The 17,025-nt window shown below is 50.0% G+C and overlaps 1 protein-coding gene across 1 annotated transcript in view; it reads left to right on the forward strand.

Moving 5' to 3' along the window:
* Positions 1–11,113: 11,113 nt before the first annotated feature.
* Positions 11,114–17,025, forward strand: part of KLHL14 (kelch like family member 14) — a 93,444-nt gene continuing 87,532 nt past the window's right edge. The window contains exon 1 of the mRNA XM_008148321.3: positions 11,114–12,069. Within this exon, the coding sequence (XP_008146543.2) occupies positions 11,114–12,069 (956 nt within the window). The remainder of the gene's footprint in view (positions 12,070–17,025) is intronic.

Here is a 17,025-nt window from a genome sequence, read left to right on the forward strand (position 1 = left end):
ACCTTAAGTCAGTCCTTCTCTTGACCCAGGTTTTTATTCTCTTGTTGAGTTCAATAAGATGCCAAGACAAAATACAAAGATTCCAATTCAGATTTATCATATTATGCTAGCAATGGCTGCAAGGTACTGTTGGATTTTGAGAAAATATATCCATTAGTCCGTTTACTTAAAAAAAAAAATAATAACAGCCCTAGCTGGTTTGGCTCAGTGGATAGAGTGTCGGCCTGTGGACTGAAGAATCCCAGGTTCGATTCCAGTCAAGGGCACGTGCCCGGGTTGCGGGCTCGATCCCCAGCAGGGGGCGTGCAGAAGGCAGCCAATCAATGATTCTCTCTCATCATTGATGTTTCTATCTCCCTCTCCCTTCCTCTCTGAAATCAGTAAAAAATATATATTTTTAAAAAAATTTTAAATGACCAACAGAATTTTAAAATCATTGCTCACCTCAGTCAATCAACATCTAAAATTTATACAAATTGTCAGACAATACTTCAATAATATCACCATATTAACTCATAGACTTTGAACAACTTGGACAACTTTACTGAAATACCATGGCATATTATAAAACAAATACAAGTAGAAATAGGATTGGGTATACTGGGGTGGAATGGAGAAATAAGGAAGATATGGAAAGGAAAAATTATTATGAAACTTGAAAAATTAGCACTAGTACAAAAAAGCTGGGAGCAAGAATAAATAGATATTTCAAGGTATAAATGTCATCTGTAGGGGAAACTGGACCTCAGTCAAGATGGGGTATCCTTGTAAAGATGCCACAACATTTAATGCCTAAGCATATAGGTATTTGACTAAGAAACTAACCCTAGAAAATTCAATGAGCTATGAAAATTCAATGAGCTATGAATATTCCAATACAACAATACATACCTTCATTTTTAAGAATTAGTAAGAGGAAAGAAAAAATATTTCCACAAATTTAAAAAAAAAATGAGGGTGGAGATGATCAGAATAATTTGCAAATTGGGATGGTAACTCTTTATGACAAAGATGCGTTGTCTTGCTTATAGGGGAATAATTCCATGCCTTTTTTAAATGAACATTCAGAATATGGCATTTCTAACATAAAACAAATACTTTTCCATAAACTTCAACTTTGTGAAAACTTTTGATGCATATGAAATAATTTATTAATGTAGCTAATGTAATTTCCGCCATACACTCAAAATACTTTCAATTTTTGACTTGTTGTTTGTATCTAACTGCTTTTACAATGATGACTGGGTAATTACTTCTGGCCTCAAGCCCCTGAGCATATTTCAGGAGGAGAAGAATTTTTTTTTTCTTCTTCTGTTATTGTCTAAACATTCATCTTATTCCACGAGTCACTAGGAAAGTTCCCAATGGTTCTTTGGGGAATATTCATTCTCGTCACTTCTCCTCAATGCAACCCTACACAGCAGTGAAATAAAAGAAATTGCATCTCTCTCAGATTATGGGAAAATTGAGACCTGAAGAAGGAAAGTGGTTTGTCCAGAGTCACAGATAATGTCAGAGACCGATGCTGAACCCCAGCCTCCTCTCTCATCTCCATCACTGGCATGAAGGCCTGCTGCCTAACAGCTAGTTTTCAGAGTCAGACTATATTCTGCAACTTATCATGAAACTGTCATTAGTAACAAAGACCCTTACGTTTTTACAATATCAATAACCTAAGAATGTACCCAAAGATAAAAGAATGATGCTTTTTAAAACTATCGTTAAATTTTTAAAACGATAGGTAAATAAACAAACAGAAAATACCAAAAGAGAAAGTCAAAAATAGTGGTATTTCTGTTAAAGTGACCAATAGCATTCTGAATCATTGCAACTCTAAGAAAGGTGATTTCTTTCTTTGTTTTTTTTCTTTTTTGTTTTGTTTTTTTGTTATTAGCCCTCACTTGAGGATAATTTTTCATTGATTTTTAGAGAGAGTGGAAGGGAGAGAGCAGCGACATTGATGTGAGAGAGAGACATCAATTGGTTGCCTTGACAACATCCCCGACCAGGGCTGGGGATCGAGCCTGCAATGGTAGTACATGCCCTTAACCGGAATTGAACCTGGGACCCTTCAGTCTGCACGCCAATGCTCTTTCCACTGAGCCAAACTGTCTAGGGTGAAAAGCGATTTCTTTATTCCTCCCTTCCTCCAATATTTATTGAAATCTCTCCAGCTACATATGTTTATTTAATTTTTATTTAACAAATATTTACATGGCACTCACTATGCATCTGACATTGTCCTAAGCACTTTTACAAATATTTACAAAAATGTAAGCATCATAAAACCCTGGGAAGTGGGTTCTATAATTATCTCCATTCTCAGATGAGGAACCTGGGAGAGAGAGGGCGCTTGCCCGGGGTCACAGAGCTAAGATTCAAGCACAGGTGGTTCTGCTTCCAGAACCCGTGCTTCGAACCAGGACGCTGTGCTACCCTCGTTTAGTAGTTTAACTAATATTTCCATAAAAGTAACTGCTCTCCACGTGTTCACAGCACTTTGCTGAATGATGGATGCCATGGGTGAAGTGTTTGAGGGGAGCGCTCGCTAAGGTCCCATCAAGCTCTTATCTATGTATTGTGAACAATAAATTGTTTATTTCCCAATATAATAAAGGTTTATTCCATTTTAGACAGTAGATCAGCATAATCAAGGGACTGAGTAACAGCACTTTGGTCAAATGCCCAATACAGTCTCTTATTGTTAAATACCCACTTGTTCTTTCTGCTGTTATCCTAATACATTTGAAAATTCACCTTTAATCGTCCATCTACATATTTATCGAATAACGACTGTGGGCAAGGTACAGAGCTATGTGCCATGGGAGGCTTTACCCCACACACAAGGCTCTTTCTCCCCAGAAGCTTATAATCTAGTTAAAATCACAAAATATATCTCCCTAAATAAGCAACTAATGATGGAAAGCAGTAAGTAATAAGTGTCAAAAGTATTACAGATAATAAGTGCTACAGAGAAGTCAGGGGCCTACATCTCCCTGCTCAAGTAGTTCATGATATACACCCTTATTAGAACAATGATCACATTGTAGTTATTCGCTCGCTGGGTCGAATTTACCTGCCTGTCTCTCCTCTGAGAACGCTAGCCCCTTGAGGGCAAGGATGCAGTGTTATTCATAATTGTAACTACAAGGTTTAGCAATTTGTCTGTTATATAATAAACTAGTGGCCCGGTGCACAAAATTCGTGCACATTAAAAGGGAATTAATTAGAGGAAATATTTTAATATTGCTATTTGCCCTTTCTCTATAATAGAAGTGTCAGAGATGAAAGAAAATTAGTAAAATGTTTATGAAAACCTTCCTCCTGTCAGAGTCTGGGGCTCACCATGGGACCCAGAGTCAAGTCCCTGCCCACCCGCACACACCTTGAAATCGAACGAGACCCAGACCCAGCCAGCCCCACCCCCATTGGGCAAGACCCAGACCCGGCCAGCCCCACCCCTGTCAAGCCCCACCAGGCAGGGGGTGCAGCCTCAGGTCCCCCAGCCCAGGGCGAAGGGCATGGCCTGAGGTCCCCCAGCCCAGGGCGAAGGGCATGGCCTGAGGTCCCCCAGCCCAGCACTGGAGCAGAGGGTACACCTTGAGGTCTCCTGTCAAGCCCTACCTGGCAGGAGGTGTGGCCTGAGGTCCCCCATCCAACCCTGCTGGGTGGGGGGCATGGCCTGAGGTCCCTTGGCCTGGGCCAGGGCGGGGGGTGCACCTTGAACTCCCCTGTTAAGCCCCACCAGGTGGAGGGCACAGTGGCCTGAGATCAACCGTCAAGCCCCACCAAGCGGGGGTCACAGCCTGAGGTCCCTAGTCAAGCCCTGCTGGGCAGGGGCGGGGGGGGGGGGGGAGGGCACTCGCAGCCTCAGGTTCTCCGCCCCAGCCCAGCTCCACGCAGCCTCAGGTCCCTGCTAATTGCTTGTTATAGGAACCCCACCTCCGCTGGGGGCACAGCCATCTTGTGATGGTGTGATGGTTAATTTGCATATTACCTCTTTATTATATAAGATGCTGAATGAATGAATGAAGTTCACCGGCGGCAGGCAGTTCTTTTGTGACCAGTGTAGCAGAATACTAGTAGTTCTTCTCTGGAGTCAGGCTATATATATTGGTTTAATCTCAGTTCTACCTTTGAAACACTGTGTGGCCCTGAATATTTTAGTAGACTTCTCTGCACTTCATTTTGCTCTTTGGTAAAATTACACAAGTACCGTTCTTTATCAGCTTATTTTACTATGGAACAACTCACCCTCAAAACAAATGGCTTGGCCGGGGTGTTTATCCCAAGAGGGATCGTTGACCGTACTCTCACATAGGATTAGCAAGAGGACTAAGAAAATAAAACATCTAGCCCTAGCCGGTTTGGCTTAGTGGATAGAGCATCGGCCTGCAGACTGAAAGGTCCCAAGTTTGATTCCGGTCAAGGGCACACGCCCGGGTTGCGGGCTCGATCCCCAGTGTGGGGCCTGCAGGAGGCAGACAATCAATGATTCTCTCTCATTATTGATGTCTCTCTTTCTCTCTTCCTCTCTGAAATCAATAAAAATATATTTAAAAAATAAATAAATAAAGTAAAACATCTAAAGGCTTTAGACCAGTGTCCACCACACCAGTAATGAGCTCAGAAAGGATTAACTGGTATTGTTCTGCTCGAGGCTGCCAGGGAAAGTTTCTCAATGGAAACGGAAAGAAACCCGCGTTTAATCTTAAGAGACGGGTGGCATTTCTATTGTAGAGAAGCCAGGCCTCTCGTAAGGACACATCGGAAGCACAGGCACTTGGGCGTGAAAGTGGGGTGCGGTTAGAAAACAGCTAACAACAGACTCCCCGGAAGAGCCAGAACCAGATCCCTCGAACCCAGATGTTTGCCCTGAAATCAGCGTTGACCTTGGGCAACAGTAAATCACTGGCTTTTGACAAAATGCTAGTCGATAGTACCACTTCTTCTCTTTTATTGTTATTTCAGATTTGTTTGTTCTTCAGTAAGCTCCTTGATGCTGGCATCTTTGTGATCACTCTGGCCATGCTCCCCCCCCCCCCAAGATTTAAAATAAAACACTAGAAATTAGGAGTTTTGTCTGGGTTGGGCCACTCCCTGGATGTGAGCACGCTATGAGGTCCTTCTTTACTTAAGTTTATTCCATCAGTAAAATGGGATCATGTCTCTCTTTATTCACCCATTTTATTTTATTTTAAATATATTTTTATTGAATTCAGAGAGGAAGGGAGAGGAAGAGAGAGATAGAAACATCAATGATGAGAGGAATCATTGATTGGCTGCCTCCTGCACGCCCCCTACTGGGGATTGAGCCTGCAACCCGGGCATGTGCCCTTGGCCGGAATGGAACCTGGGATCCTTCAGTCCGAAGGCCGACGCTCTATCCACTGAGCCAAACCAGTTAGGGCATATTCACCCATTTTACACCGTTAACAATCCTAAGGGTTGGGCACCAAGAGTAGGATTTACTCATGAAAAGAAACCCAGAGGAGGCCAGGCCCTGAGGTTTATGCTCCTGGGTCTTAAGCAGGCCAGTCCCGGATGGGGAAAAGAAATTTTAAGGTGGCTGCCCTTACATGGTAGGCAGCAAAACACTGTAGAGCTGCCCTCAAGACCATCTCCAGTCCATCCAGACCAGTGGGATGGTCCTGAGCTCCGGGAGCCACTGACCCGCCTGGTCCCTGCCACCCCGAAGGCGGAGCAAACTGCTCAGTCGGTGGCAGCCCTAGGTGACTGCTCAGTGACAACTGTTTCAGCACCTTCCCACTGTCCACAGTTAAGGCAGATTCACCAATGCGTAATTCTGATCACCCCGCCCACGGAGGAAGGCTGCAGAATTAGATGACTACATGGATGTATTTAATTTTTTGTAAGACAATTCTGGCTTCTCTTTGCCACGTGAGAGCCATCCTGCTGTGGGCTCTGGCCTAGTTCACGTCCTTCCTGCCATTTTAGAAACAATCGCGGCCGAGAGGCGAGCTGCTGGCAGTGCTCAGCAGGACAGATCCAACGCGCAGATGCAATTTCTGTAGACGTGAAACAGCCAAGTAGGATAAAATTCAGACACTTACAATCGCTTAGGCGCTAGCATCTGACTCCTGCAAATGGAATCTTTCGTAACGGGATTTATTATTGTCAATAGCGTCATGTCATTTGTAAGTTCTGCAATAATTTCGGTCAAAACCAGTGCGAGATGTTGGAGGTGTGAGATTTACGTGACATACATGCTAGTTTACGCACCGATTATGAAGGGATTTTTTTTTTTTTAACTATCAATTTTTCTTTCATTGCTTTCAACATGGCCATAGCTGTAATTTTTTTCTCTGGAATTTTAAACATCCTCAAATAGTGCAACTTTAAAGCCCAGAAGAAACAGCCCAGACACTTCATTTCAGCAGCTGTTTTGGAATTGCAATGCCCTGGACCCCCTCTCATCCCCTTGAGGTCGTTAAATAAGCATTAAATTGATAGGTAGTCACATTTTTTGAAATGCGGCTTTTTTATATTATTTGGAAACAACAAAGATCTTAGTAGTCATAATTAGTGTTCGATATATCCTATCAGAAAAAAAAAAAAAGAAATTCAAAACTGGGACATTTTGAAGTCTACAAAACATACCTAAATTCCTTTACTATAGAATGGAAAGATGGAAATAATTTAAGAGATCAATACTCTCATCCCCCTTTGGATTTAGTTCCAAATACTTCATTGGAAGCTCATAAAAGATCAACCTCAAAGCATACAATACAAATTGTGCTTTGTGTGTATGCGAATTTGGTGCCATTCCTTCCACATACTTGGTAGCTTTAATTGCTGATGAACCGGAACCCCCAAAAGGTGCTATATTATAGTTACGCGATCTTCCTATCCAAGACCTAAATAAGGGAACTTCAAAAAAGAAAAACAAAGAGTGGGGCCCGTAGACTTGGTCTAAACAAGCAAAAAAAAAAAAAAAAATCCCTTTATTTCACCATATATTGGGACCTTTCTACTGTCAATATGAATATGAGGATGTAGCATCTCAGCAAGATCTGAATAAAGAAGTCTGACTCAGATAATCTAGGACTTCATAGAAAAAGGCCTTTGTGAGGGGGAAATGCTTCAGAAGGATCATGTCTGTAAGAGGAAATATCCTATATGCATGTCAAGGTCTACCATTCTCAATGGGGAATTCCCTGCTTCTGAACCAAAGAATCTCAGTTTCCCCCGCCCTTCAGCAGGTGACTTTCCATCGCTCACAAACCGAAGGGGAAGGTGAAAAGCCAGCCTTTCGGGGCGCCCTGATGAGTATTTCAGTAAGTTTACTAATCAGAGCACATATGAATGAGAACGAGCTATGCTCATATATTTAACAGCAAACAAAACTCCACTTCACTCGGGTCTAGCTTTCTTCCATGTTCATTTTGTTCAAGGGCGCACCTTCCTGTTTCTGCTTTTTTTTTTTTTTTCTTTCTTTCTTGGACACCTCCAACCCCCATTGACAACCAAAATGCAGGGCCGTCAACGTAAGGGCGCAATACATCATGAGGTGAGTCTAGGGAGCGTGTCCTCTACCAACATGCACATGAGTCTCTGGTACAGCGGGGATGCCGGACCCCCGCTGGGGTTCGCTTTGCATGCTAAGCAGGGTCAGGAGTGTGAGCTCTCCGTGGTTGACCTTACTTATCAGATGAACTCCAAAGTTGAAAGGTTGCCTTTGTGAAATTGCAGCTGAGTTTCCTAGGGCTTGATTCTAGCCCTTTGTAAATCAAAGACTCCTAACGGGAAGACAAATCTGACACCAAGATAATCTTCCAATAAAAAAAAAAAAAAAACTGTGCCTTCCGAACCCTTATCTGTGGAACTGCCAGCGAAGTTCAGAGATGGTTGTTTAATCACACAACATGATAGAGGAAAATATGATTCCCAAAAAGCTCACGGAGCCGGAATGGTGCAGGGAAGCAAATGTGAGGCGAAGGGCTGTCCTCTGTTCTACCAGTTCTGCTCCCCCATCCCCCACCCCCTCAGGCGAGGGCGAGCGTCTTCAGACTCACCCCCCAAATCCGGAGGCTTTGTCAAGTGGCACCTTGGCACCCTTTGAGTCAGGCAGTTTCTGCATTTCATGGTGTGTGTGTGTGTTGGGGGGGCGGTGGGGGCCGAGCAGCCTACCACTCTGGTGAAATCTGGAGACAACAGCTTACACACGGATACACAAAAAAAAGTTTGCATATTGCACAGAGCGCTTGAAGATCATAAATCTATGCATGAGAAAGAGGTGGTGGAAATTTTGGGGGGGATTAGAGTTTATTTTTGTCATCTCTGTGAGACAGCTACTCATTCATCCAGATCACAGCTAAGAAAAAAGCTGGTCACAGAAATTAGCAGTTTCAGCTCAGCAGCGAAGTCGCCAGCCTGTGAAGGCAGAGAGAAATTGACTAATTAGCAATGCGCACTAAAACTTGACGGTTCTTTATAGAGAGAGAGAGAAGAGAGAGGGAGAGGGAGGGAGGGGGGGCCCGCTTTTTCCCCTTCTTTCTTCCAAAGATGTTTGAAATCGCAGTCATTTACGCTCGACAATTTTTACAATAGCCTTGAGCCATAATTTTGCGAGTCTCTCCAGCATCCATCCCCCTGTATGGTCTCTCTCCACCGGCCAAGCACGACCGTTTCTCTCCCCAACCGTGGATTTCCTATTACTCTCGTTTCGACTCACTGAGCCCCAGGCCCAAGGATAATGATGTGTTGTTTCTTGGTAGCATAATTTGTCACACGTACATTTTTTCTTCTTCTTCTCTTGCAGAAAGCTCTGCACCCTCTCTCTCTCTCTCCCCCTCTCTCCCTCTCTCCCTCTCTCTCTCTCTCTCTCCCTCTCTCTTTCTCTCTTTTCTCCCTCTCCTACATTTTCTTGCTGTTGCTAATTCATGGTGATCAAATGATGTACGACAAAATAAATTGTAGAGAGTGACGGCCTGGAGTTGGGAGGCAGGAGGGTTTCTCCCCTCCCAAGGAGAGAGCAAACCTTTAAAAAGGAAGGACAATTGATTTTTTTTTGGGGGGGAAGCTTAAGTGAGCCTTGACTTTGCAGCTGGTGGAAAGCAGGTAAGTTCTGGCCTTGTGTCTGCCTGCCTGGCGTGTACGGGGGCGTCTTTGGGGCTGTTGGCGGGGGAAGGGGTGGGGAGGGAGTTTCGGGGCGGGGGGCGGGTAGCGGTGTGGCCAGCGCTCCTCAAGATGAAAACTATTGCAAGAAATAAGCAGACGAGGGGGGAGGCGAGGGAGAAGCAGAAGGAAGGGGAACAGGAAAAGATGGGGTGTGGGGGGGGGGTGGGGGGAGACGACGAAGCGGGGAGAGGAGAGAGGTCTGACCAGGTCCACTTAAACAGGAGGTTCCGGGGGCCGGTTCCGGGCAGCCGGCGTTTTGGGGGGCGAGGGTGAGGGGGTGCCGCGGGGGGGGCGAGCTCCGGGGGCCGGGGGCCGCCTGGCACGGGATGGCGAAGTGCGTGCCCAGGAGCCCGGTCCGGTTCCAGCGGGAAGGCAAGCCGGCGATCCGGGACCGCGCCGGGCGGGCGGGCGGGCGGGCGCCGCGAGCCGAGCCGCAGTGCCAGGGGCCGGTCCGGCGGGTCCCTCGGAGCCGGGGCCGGGGCGGAGGCGGCGGGGGCCGGGCGGAGGTGGGGAGGGGGTCCCCTTCCGCTCAGCCTGGAAGGTGCAATTACAGGTGAAGGACCTGGCGTGTCGATGCGCCCAGCCTCCCCCGCCCGCCTCCGCCTGCCGGGCTGGGGGCGGCTCAGACTTTTTGCAGAAGTCCCAGGGCCGGGGAGTGGGGGTCCCCGAGTGTGTGGGTGCGGGGAGGGGCGCTGGGGGGGGGGCTCGAAGGGGAGCCGAGGCCGTGGCGCCGAGGGGGTGGGAGGCAGAGACCCCCGGACAGGAACTGCGCCCCCCGCCCGCCCCCCCTTGGCACAGCCCGCCCCTCCCCCACACCTGCCAGCAAACTTGAACTTCGCTCAGTTGCCGGAGTTAAAGCCCTCGCGCCGGGGGTCCCGGAGGGGGGCCATCGCCCCTGCCTCCCGCTTCTGGCTCTACACCCAGCCCAGTCGCCCCGCTTCCTCCCTCCTCCTCCTCCCCCTCCTCCTCCCCCTCCCCCTCCTCCTCGGTGCTGCCCCGCGGGGAAGGGGGACACCCGTCGGAACTTCCGAGCCTTGAACTGCGGGGGGCGGAGGAGGGGCGGGGTGGGGGGCTGGCGGGGGTCTCCCGCCAGGTGGGGGGCATCGCTGGGCCATCGGGACAGCCGAGCGGCGCCGGGCAGCCGGGGTGCGGGGCGGGGGGCGGCGGGCCGGTGGGGGGGGGGGGCGGGGAAGGGGCCGGCATTGGGGGGCGCCCCCGCCGCCGCCCCGCCCCGCCCCGCCCCGCTGCACTTTCCCGGGAGGCGGACGGGCTGGGGCTGCTCCCCGGACTGTGAGCCCCGGAGTTTCTCGGGGCGGCACGGATCGCCGGAGGGGCTCCCCGCTTTCGGAAGGCGAAGGCTCGCCCGCCCGCACGCTGGTCGGAGCCCCTTCCCGCCTCCCCCTCCCCCTCCCCCTCCCCCCCTAAGAAAAGGGGGGACCCACTGCTGCGAGACACAGAGCGTCGGGCACGCGCTGACCGGGAACCTCCGTCGGTGGCCCCTGCGCCCTGGGGGCACCCCCGGCCCCCGCGCCCGGCCCGGCATGGACACCGGCCCACGAGGCGCCGGCCGCCTCCGCCGCCGCTTGGCCGTCGCTCCTGCCGCCGCCGCGGCCGCTGCCCGGAGCCCCGGCGGGGCGGGGGCGGGCAAGTGAGCGGCCAGGTGCGGGGGCGGCGGCCGGGGCGGGGCGGGGCGGGGCGGAGAGCCGACGGGCGCCCGGACCCCGCACCGGGACCTCGGGGCGGCGCTCACGGATCCCCCGGGGGTCGGGGTCCGAGGCGCGCGGGGCAGGAGCCGGGCGCAGCGCTGATCGTGGTCTCTCGCCCTCCCCCCCCCTCCCCTCCCCGCCCCGCCACACCCTTCCCCACCCCGCCGCCCGCACCCCGCCGCGCCCCGCGCCTCCCCGCCCCGCCCCCGCCCCTGTCTGCCAGGCTGGAGGAGGGTTTAAAGCCAGGTGCGCCCAGCCCGCTCGCCATGTCCAGATCCGGGGACCGGACCTCCACCTTCGACCCCAGCCACAGCGACAACCTGCTGCACGGCCTCAACCTGCTGTGGCGGAAGCAGCTGTTCTGCGACGTGACCCTGACGGCGCAGGGCCAGCAGTTCCACTGCCACAAGGCCGTGCTGGCCTCCTGCTCGCAGTACTTCCGCTCGCTCTTCGCCGGCCCCCCGCCTCTCGGGGGAGGGGGCGTCGGCCAGGACGGCCTGGGGGCCCCCAAGGACCCGCCGCAGCCGCCGCAGCCGCCGCAGCAGCAGCCGCCGCCGCCGCCGCCGCCGCCGCCGCAGGAGGAGCCCGGGACGCCCGCCTCCTCCCCCGACGACAAGCTGCTGGCCAGCCCGCGGGCCATCAACAACCTGGTGCTGCAGGGCTGCTCGTCCGTCGGGCTGCGCCTGGTGCTCGAGTACCTGTACACGGCCAACGTGACGCTGTCGCTGGACACGGCGGAGGAGGTGCTGTCGGTCAGCAAGATCCTGCACATCCCGCAGGTGACCCGGCTGTGCGTGCAGTTCCTCAACGACCAGATCTCGGTGCAGAACTACAAGCAGGTGTGCCGCATCGCCGCGCTGCACGGCCTGGAGGAGACCAAGAAGCTGGCCAACAAGTACCTGGTGGAGGACGTGCTGCTGCTCGGCTTCGAGGAGCTGCGCGCGCTGCTGGACGCGCTGCCGCCGCCCGTGGAGTCGGAGCTGGCGCTCTTCCAGATGGCCGTGCTGTGGCTGGAGCACGACCGCGAGGCCCGCATGCCGCACGCGCCCGACCTCATGAAGCGCCTCCGCTTCGCGCTCATCCCGGCGCCCGAGCTGGTGGAGCGCGTGCAGCCCGTGGACTTCATGCGCAGCGACCCCGTCTGCCAGAAGCTGCTGCTGGACGCCATGAACTACCACCTGATGCCCTTCCGCCAGCACTGCCGCCAGAGCCTGGCCAGCAGGTAGGCGCGGGCCAGGGGGGGAGCTGGGGGCGGGGGGGGGGGGAGGGGGGACAGGGAGGAGGAGGGGGACAGGGGTGCGCTGGGCCGGGGGCTCGGGCGGGCTGCAAACAGACGGAAACAAACAATCCAGACGGCGGCGGGGAAAGTTGGCTGCAGGGGGGGGGTCCCCGAAAGGTCAGCAGGGTTGGGCCTGGCACGGCCTCCCCAGCCCCTGGGGGGCCAGGTTCTCCGCACCCCCAGAGCGGGAAGGGTGGGGCTCATGGACCGAATGGGCAGGCAGGTGGGGCCCAGGCCGGGGCAGGTCAAGCGCAGCCTTGGAGCCCTCTCCATCGGAGGCACCTGAGCTCCAATCAGAGTGAGTGGGTTCTGCCTGGAGGAGCTCCCTCCCTCCCTCGCCCGCCGCCCTGAGCCACGGGAAGCACCTGGGCCGGAGAGGCAGGCTCCATTCTCCCATCAGACCATCGCTCAAGTGGGTTCCTGCTTTTGAGCGCCTATGGGGTCTGCTCCCTTAGGAGGGGAGAGCCCCCGTGTGCTCTCTGTGAGGGTGGCTCCTGGAAATGCAGGCATCCCTGGCCCAGGCAAACTTTCCTGTCTGTGGGAAGCCTTTCCCTGTCACTTTCAAAGGAGAGCCAAGCCTTTGAAAGAGGTTTGGGGTGTAGGGTGGATCGTGCCCGGTGGCCCCCATCTCAAAGGGGAGGTAGTTGAAAATGGGGAGGCAGGGAGTCATCTGGCCCCGGCCGGGTCTGGGTGGCTGCCCAGGAGCCACCGAGAGCCTGGGGAGCTGTTGTTGAGGCGGTCGCTGCTCTCTGCAATCTGTCCCTGGTGTGTATTGCAAATGGGATTTCCTGTCCAAGGGGAGGGAGAAAGGCTGCCTTTTTACAGTGCTGCCGAGATGGAAACAAACAAACAAACAAGACTGGAGGATCTGGCCGTCGTGTTTTACTGGCTCCGATTTTTAAACCCTTTTTAATGAGCCCCAGACTAGGGACGCTGCCTCTTGTTTCGAAAAGCAGCAGCGGTATCTGTTCCGATTCCCGTGATGAAACATCGGGATCCCGGATGCCAGGCTACCCCAGTCTAATCCGCCGAGGTGTGACATCAGGGAGGGGGGTGCAGACGTCCATCACGGCACTCTCCCCTTCAGAGGGATGTCCGAAGGCCCGGGTCCACTCGGTGCAGCCTCATGGAACTCGGTGTTGGTTCTTCCCGGCCTGGTGTTTCTGCCAGACCCGGCGACTAAAGTTTTAAGAAATGGAAGGTGTTCCCTGCAGTTGCTTAGGCTGCCCTGGTGCTCAGGGGAGGCCCACGGGAGGCCTGGGAAACCCTGAAGTTAGGAGCCTTGTAAGTTGATTTTTCTAGTATTTGTGAGAAATGAGTTTACAATCTGGGGTAGCAAGAGGTGACAGTACGACAGTAACACCAGCAAGAATCCAAACCCCTGTGTGCTCAAGCAGTGAACACAGCACCCACGTGAGACTAAGACGATGAAATGTACATTTATTTTGTAGGAGTTTTTCACGTGTTTAAAGATCAACGTGGTAAGCTTAGCGTGATGGGCAAGTGTCATCGCACAGCGGGCACTGCTGATTAATATTCTGTTATTTATGCTTTATAACTTCCTGCAGCATGCTTAATTTAGCATACATCACACAGATTCCAGATTCACGCAGCACAGTGGTAGTCCTGAATACACATGTACCCATATTTTTAAAAATATGTACTATCTAGTATACATTCAGAAAGCCAGGAGGATAATAAAATTAAGAGTTAACTTGTCCGCAGAGTCATTTTTGGAAGCGAGCTTTATACATTTGACCCAATAAATAATTGCTGAGGCCCTCCATGCACTTGTACCGAGTAAGCATGTCCCAGGAGTCAGTGTTACCAGGGTTGACTTTCAAAATGCAAAATCCATTTCCCACCAGTCTGGCTGCAGCACGCCAGCCGGGCCTGCCGGCTCTGTGCCGGCGGATGGCTGAGAGGCCGGGCTGCCGGCTCCATGGTGACACGCTCCGGCTTCACTGGGCCGTGTCACTTGAAGGATACGTAGTGGTGTCTGACCTCCGAATGCTTACAAGTGTCACGGATGCTGCAAGAACCTAATACTTGTGCAGAGGGAGAAACTGTATTTTCCTTTAAAAGAGGAAGATGCAGAAACCAGTTCGTGGGCATCTATTGTTGATCTCAAAGAAACGTAATTGAGAGTCTGTTACATTACTGCTAACTATAGCATTTTAAATTTTAGGGACTAATGGCATTATTCTCATTTTAATTCACAAAAAAAGAAAGCAAGAATAAGCATCAAGTTACTAACTTTAATGCAGAAAATGCCGTGAGTTGCAGCCAATAGCATTATATCAGCCCATTTATTATAGTATCGGCATAATATAAAAATGTTCTTTCAGCCTCGCGCGTGGGTTAACAGGGAGATAAATGCGTTAAACCATCGTTTTTGCAGTTGCATCCCTTTTATTGCAGACGATTGAACGGAAGGGCATCCACTGTGTTGATTAGTTTTTGTCCACCTGTAGTTCTTAGAGTCCAAATAGTTCCCCACATTCAGAGGAGATGGAAAATGGAAACTGACCAGTCTGTTGAAATGAGAACAAAATAGAATAACTTCAAAGAGAATTTACTTGTTAAGAGTATGTTATCTATAGAAAATAGGTCTATTAATATAACACAATGTAAACATGTTTGTAAATATTAAGTAATTTTGCATTTTTATTAAGTCTAGAAAAATAAAGCGACCCAAGCATGAAGACTGTATAAATCACCAAATTAACTTTTAATTCTTGCTTTGTCTTTTGAGTATGTCATTTATGGTCAGATTCATATTTTATTTTAGCAAACCAAGCATTTAGGGTAATAAATTTAAAAATAAGAGATTTACTTTCTTATATTCAAATATATACATAACTAATTTAAAGCAAGACGTGAGTAGACAAAAATTAAAATACCTTGAAGTCTTCTTTCTTCATTATTTTGTTTTGTTTTCCTGCAAGGAATGTAAAACTTAAGAAATAAGTTCTTGAAAAGTTTTGGAAAAGTCATTATTAAAGATTCCTAAAGCATAAAAATTTAATTTAGTAAAGGGACATGACATGCAATGTTTAGAACATTAAGAAGTAAACAACAGGAGACTTATAATCTAAGTTTATCTTAAGCTACCCAAAATTTATTTTTTATTTTTTTACATTTTAATGCAGAATTTAGTCATTGTCCCAAATAAATCAAATTGGACTGGATTAATTACTTTCTCTTTTGCATTTTCATTGCCCCTCCCACAATGGCAGAGTTAAATAAATGCCGGTTGAAAGTTGAAGGAATAAGGTTATAGAATTAAAAAGCCTCAGCATTGCTCTTCACCAATTTCGTCCTCAATGGATGTCACCATTGTACGTGACGAAAGGCCATTGAACCTCCTCCAGAAACACCTGTAGCGGAAATGCATTCATGGGAATGATCGCATTTTTTAAACATTTGACCAGCAGGTGTTGCAGTCCCGTGTAGAGTTCTGCGTTAGTGTAGAGTTTTCAAGACATTATGTTTTAGAGAAGATAGAAGACTACCCTGTAAAGATTTCACTTCCTACAAAACACAGCCTATTTAAAGATTTCACATAAATTAGTGTAAAGACCTAAACACCAGACAGACTAATTACCCATTTGCTACGATGACCTGCAATTATTAAAAAGCTGGGAGGTTTTCTAACCCACAGTTTTGGTTCCTGGCGTGGTGTTCAGGACGTGCCTCTCTGAATGTGAGACCCTGTTTTCTCTTGGCTCTCTTTCTGAGCACTGAGCACCGCCTGAACAAACCAAGCTAAGCTCGTAACCAGGCATTCCCCAAATTGTTCCTCCCCTTTATGCCAATTTGATATCCCCAGATTAGGAGTTGTTAAGTAGTTAGATTTTGTATCAGAATTTACTCAACCATTCAGAATACAATTTGTTTATTATCTGAAACAGGACCGTTGATTGCAAAATTATGCCCCTGGTTTGGGAGACGCACAGTTACATCCTCCAATCAAAAAGCAATTAGAGGAGATATTAACGCATGTCATTGGCCTAGAGTGCATCCTGACAAGAGTGGACATGTTCACGTTTTAATTCCTGCTTATCTTTTTTCCCATGTTCAGAAACATGATGAGGTTTACTTATGACCTTAGCTAATTTCTAAGTTTCTCCATTCTCTTGACATAAAAATGCAGTAAAAATATATATATATATATGTTTATTTATAACTAGCTTTCCCGTTGCAGGAAAAATCCTGCAATAGGATTTCCTGCTGCACTCTACCCTGCCTCCGTTCCTCCCTTGCCACCCGCCTTGCCTTCTCCTCTAGCCCGCCCGCGTTTCCCTTCGCCCCCGGCCCCGCCTCCGCTCCGCCTTTATCACCCGCCTCACCTTCTCCTCCAGCCCGCCCAAGTTTCCCTTCGCCCCCGGCCCCGCCTCTGCCCCGCCCTTCTCCTCCCTCCCCACCCCCACCCCCCCCCCCCGGCTTGCTTGCTTCTTCGAAGCTTTACTCCCTTCTGCAGCTCTTGGCTTCTTTGGACGCTGTCTTGATATGCAAATTAGCCGCCATATTTGTTGGGGCAATTTGCATACTCATCCTGATTGGTTGGTGGGCGTGGCTTGTCTGGTGGGCGTGGCTTAGGTGTAGCGAAGGTGCGGTCAATTTGCATATTTGTCTATTATTAGATTAGATAGCTCCTTCCTACCAGGTTACACGTTAATTGATCTAATGCTCGTCATAGCCGTAAGTGATGGGTACCATCATTAGCCTCATTTTATAGGTGGGAGACGGATGCACAGAGAAGTTAAGCGTTTTGCTGATGGTTGCACAGCTGGTGGGGGGCGGAGCCCGGCTGAGGCCAGGTAGCGTGGCCTTTGCATCCATGTCTCATCCAGGGTGTTCTGCTTCTGCCCTGAGCCTCTCTATGCTAGGGTATGA

Source organism: Eptesicus fuscus, chromosome 12 (genome assembly GCF_027574615.1).
Source record: "Eptesicus fuscus isolate TK198812 chromosome 12, DD_ASM_mEF_20220401, whole genome shotgun sequence".
In the NCBI taxonomy this organism is placed as follows: domain Eukaryota; kingdom Metazoa; phylum Chordata; class Mammalia; order Chiroptera; family Vespertilionidae; genus Eptesicus; species Eptesicus fuscus.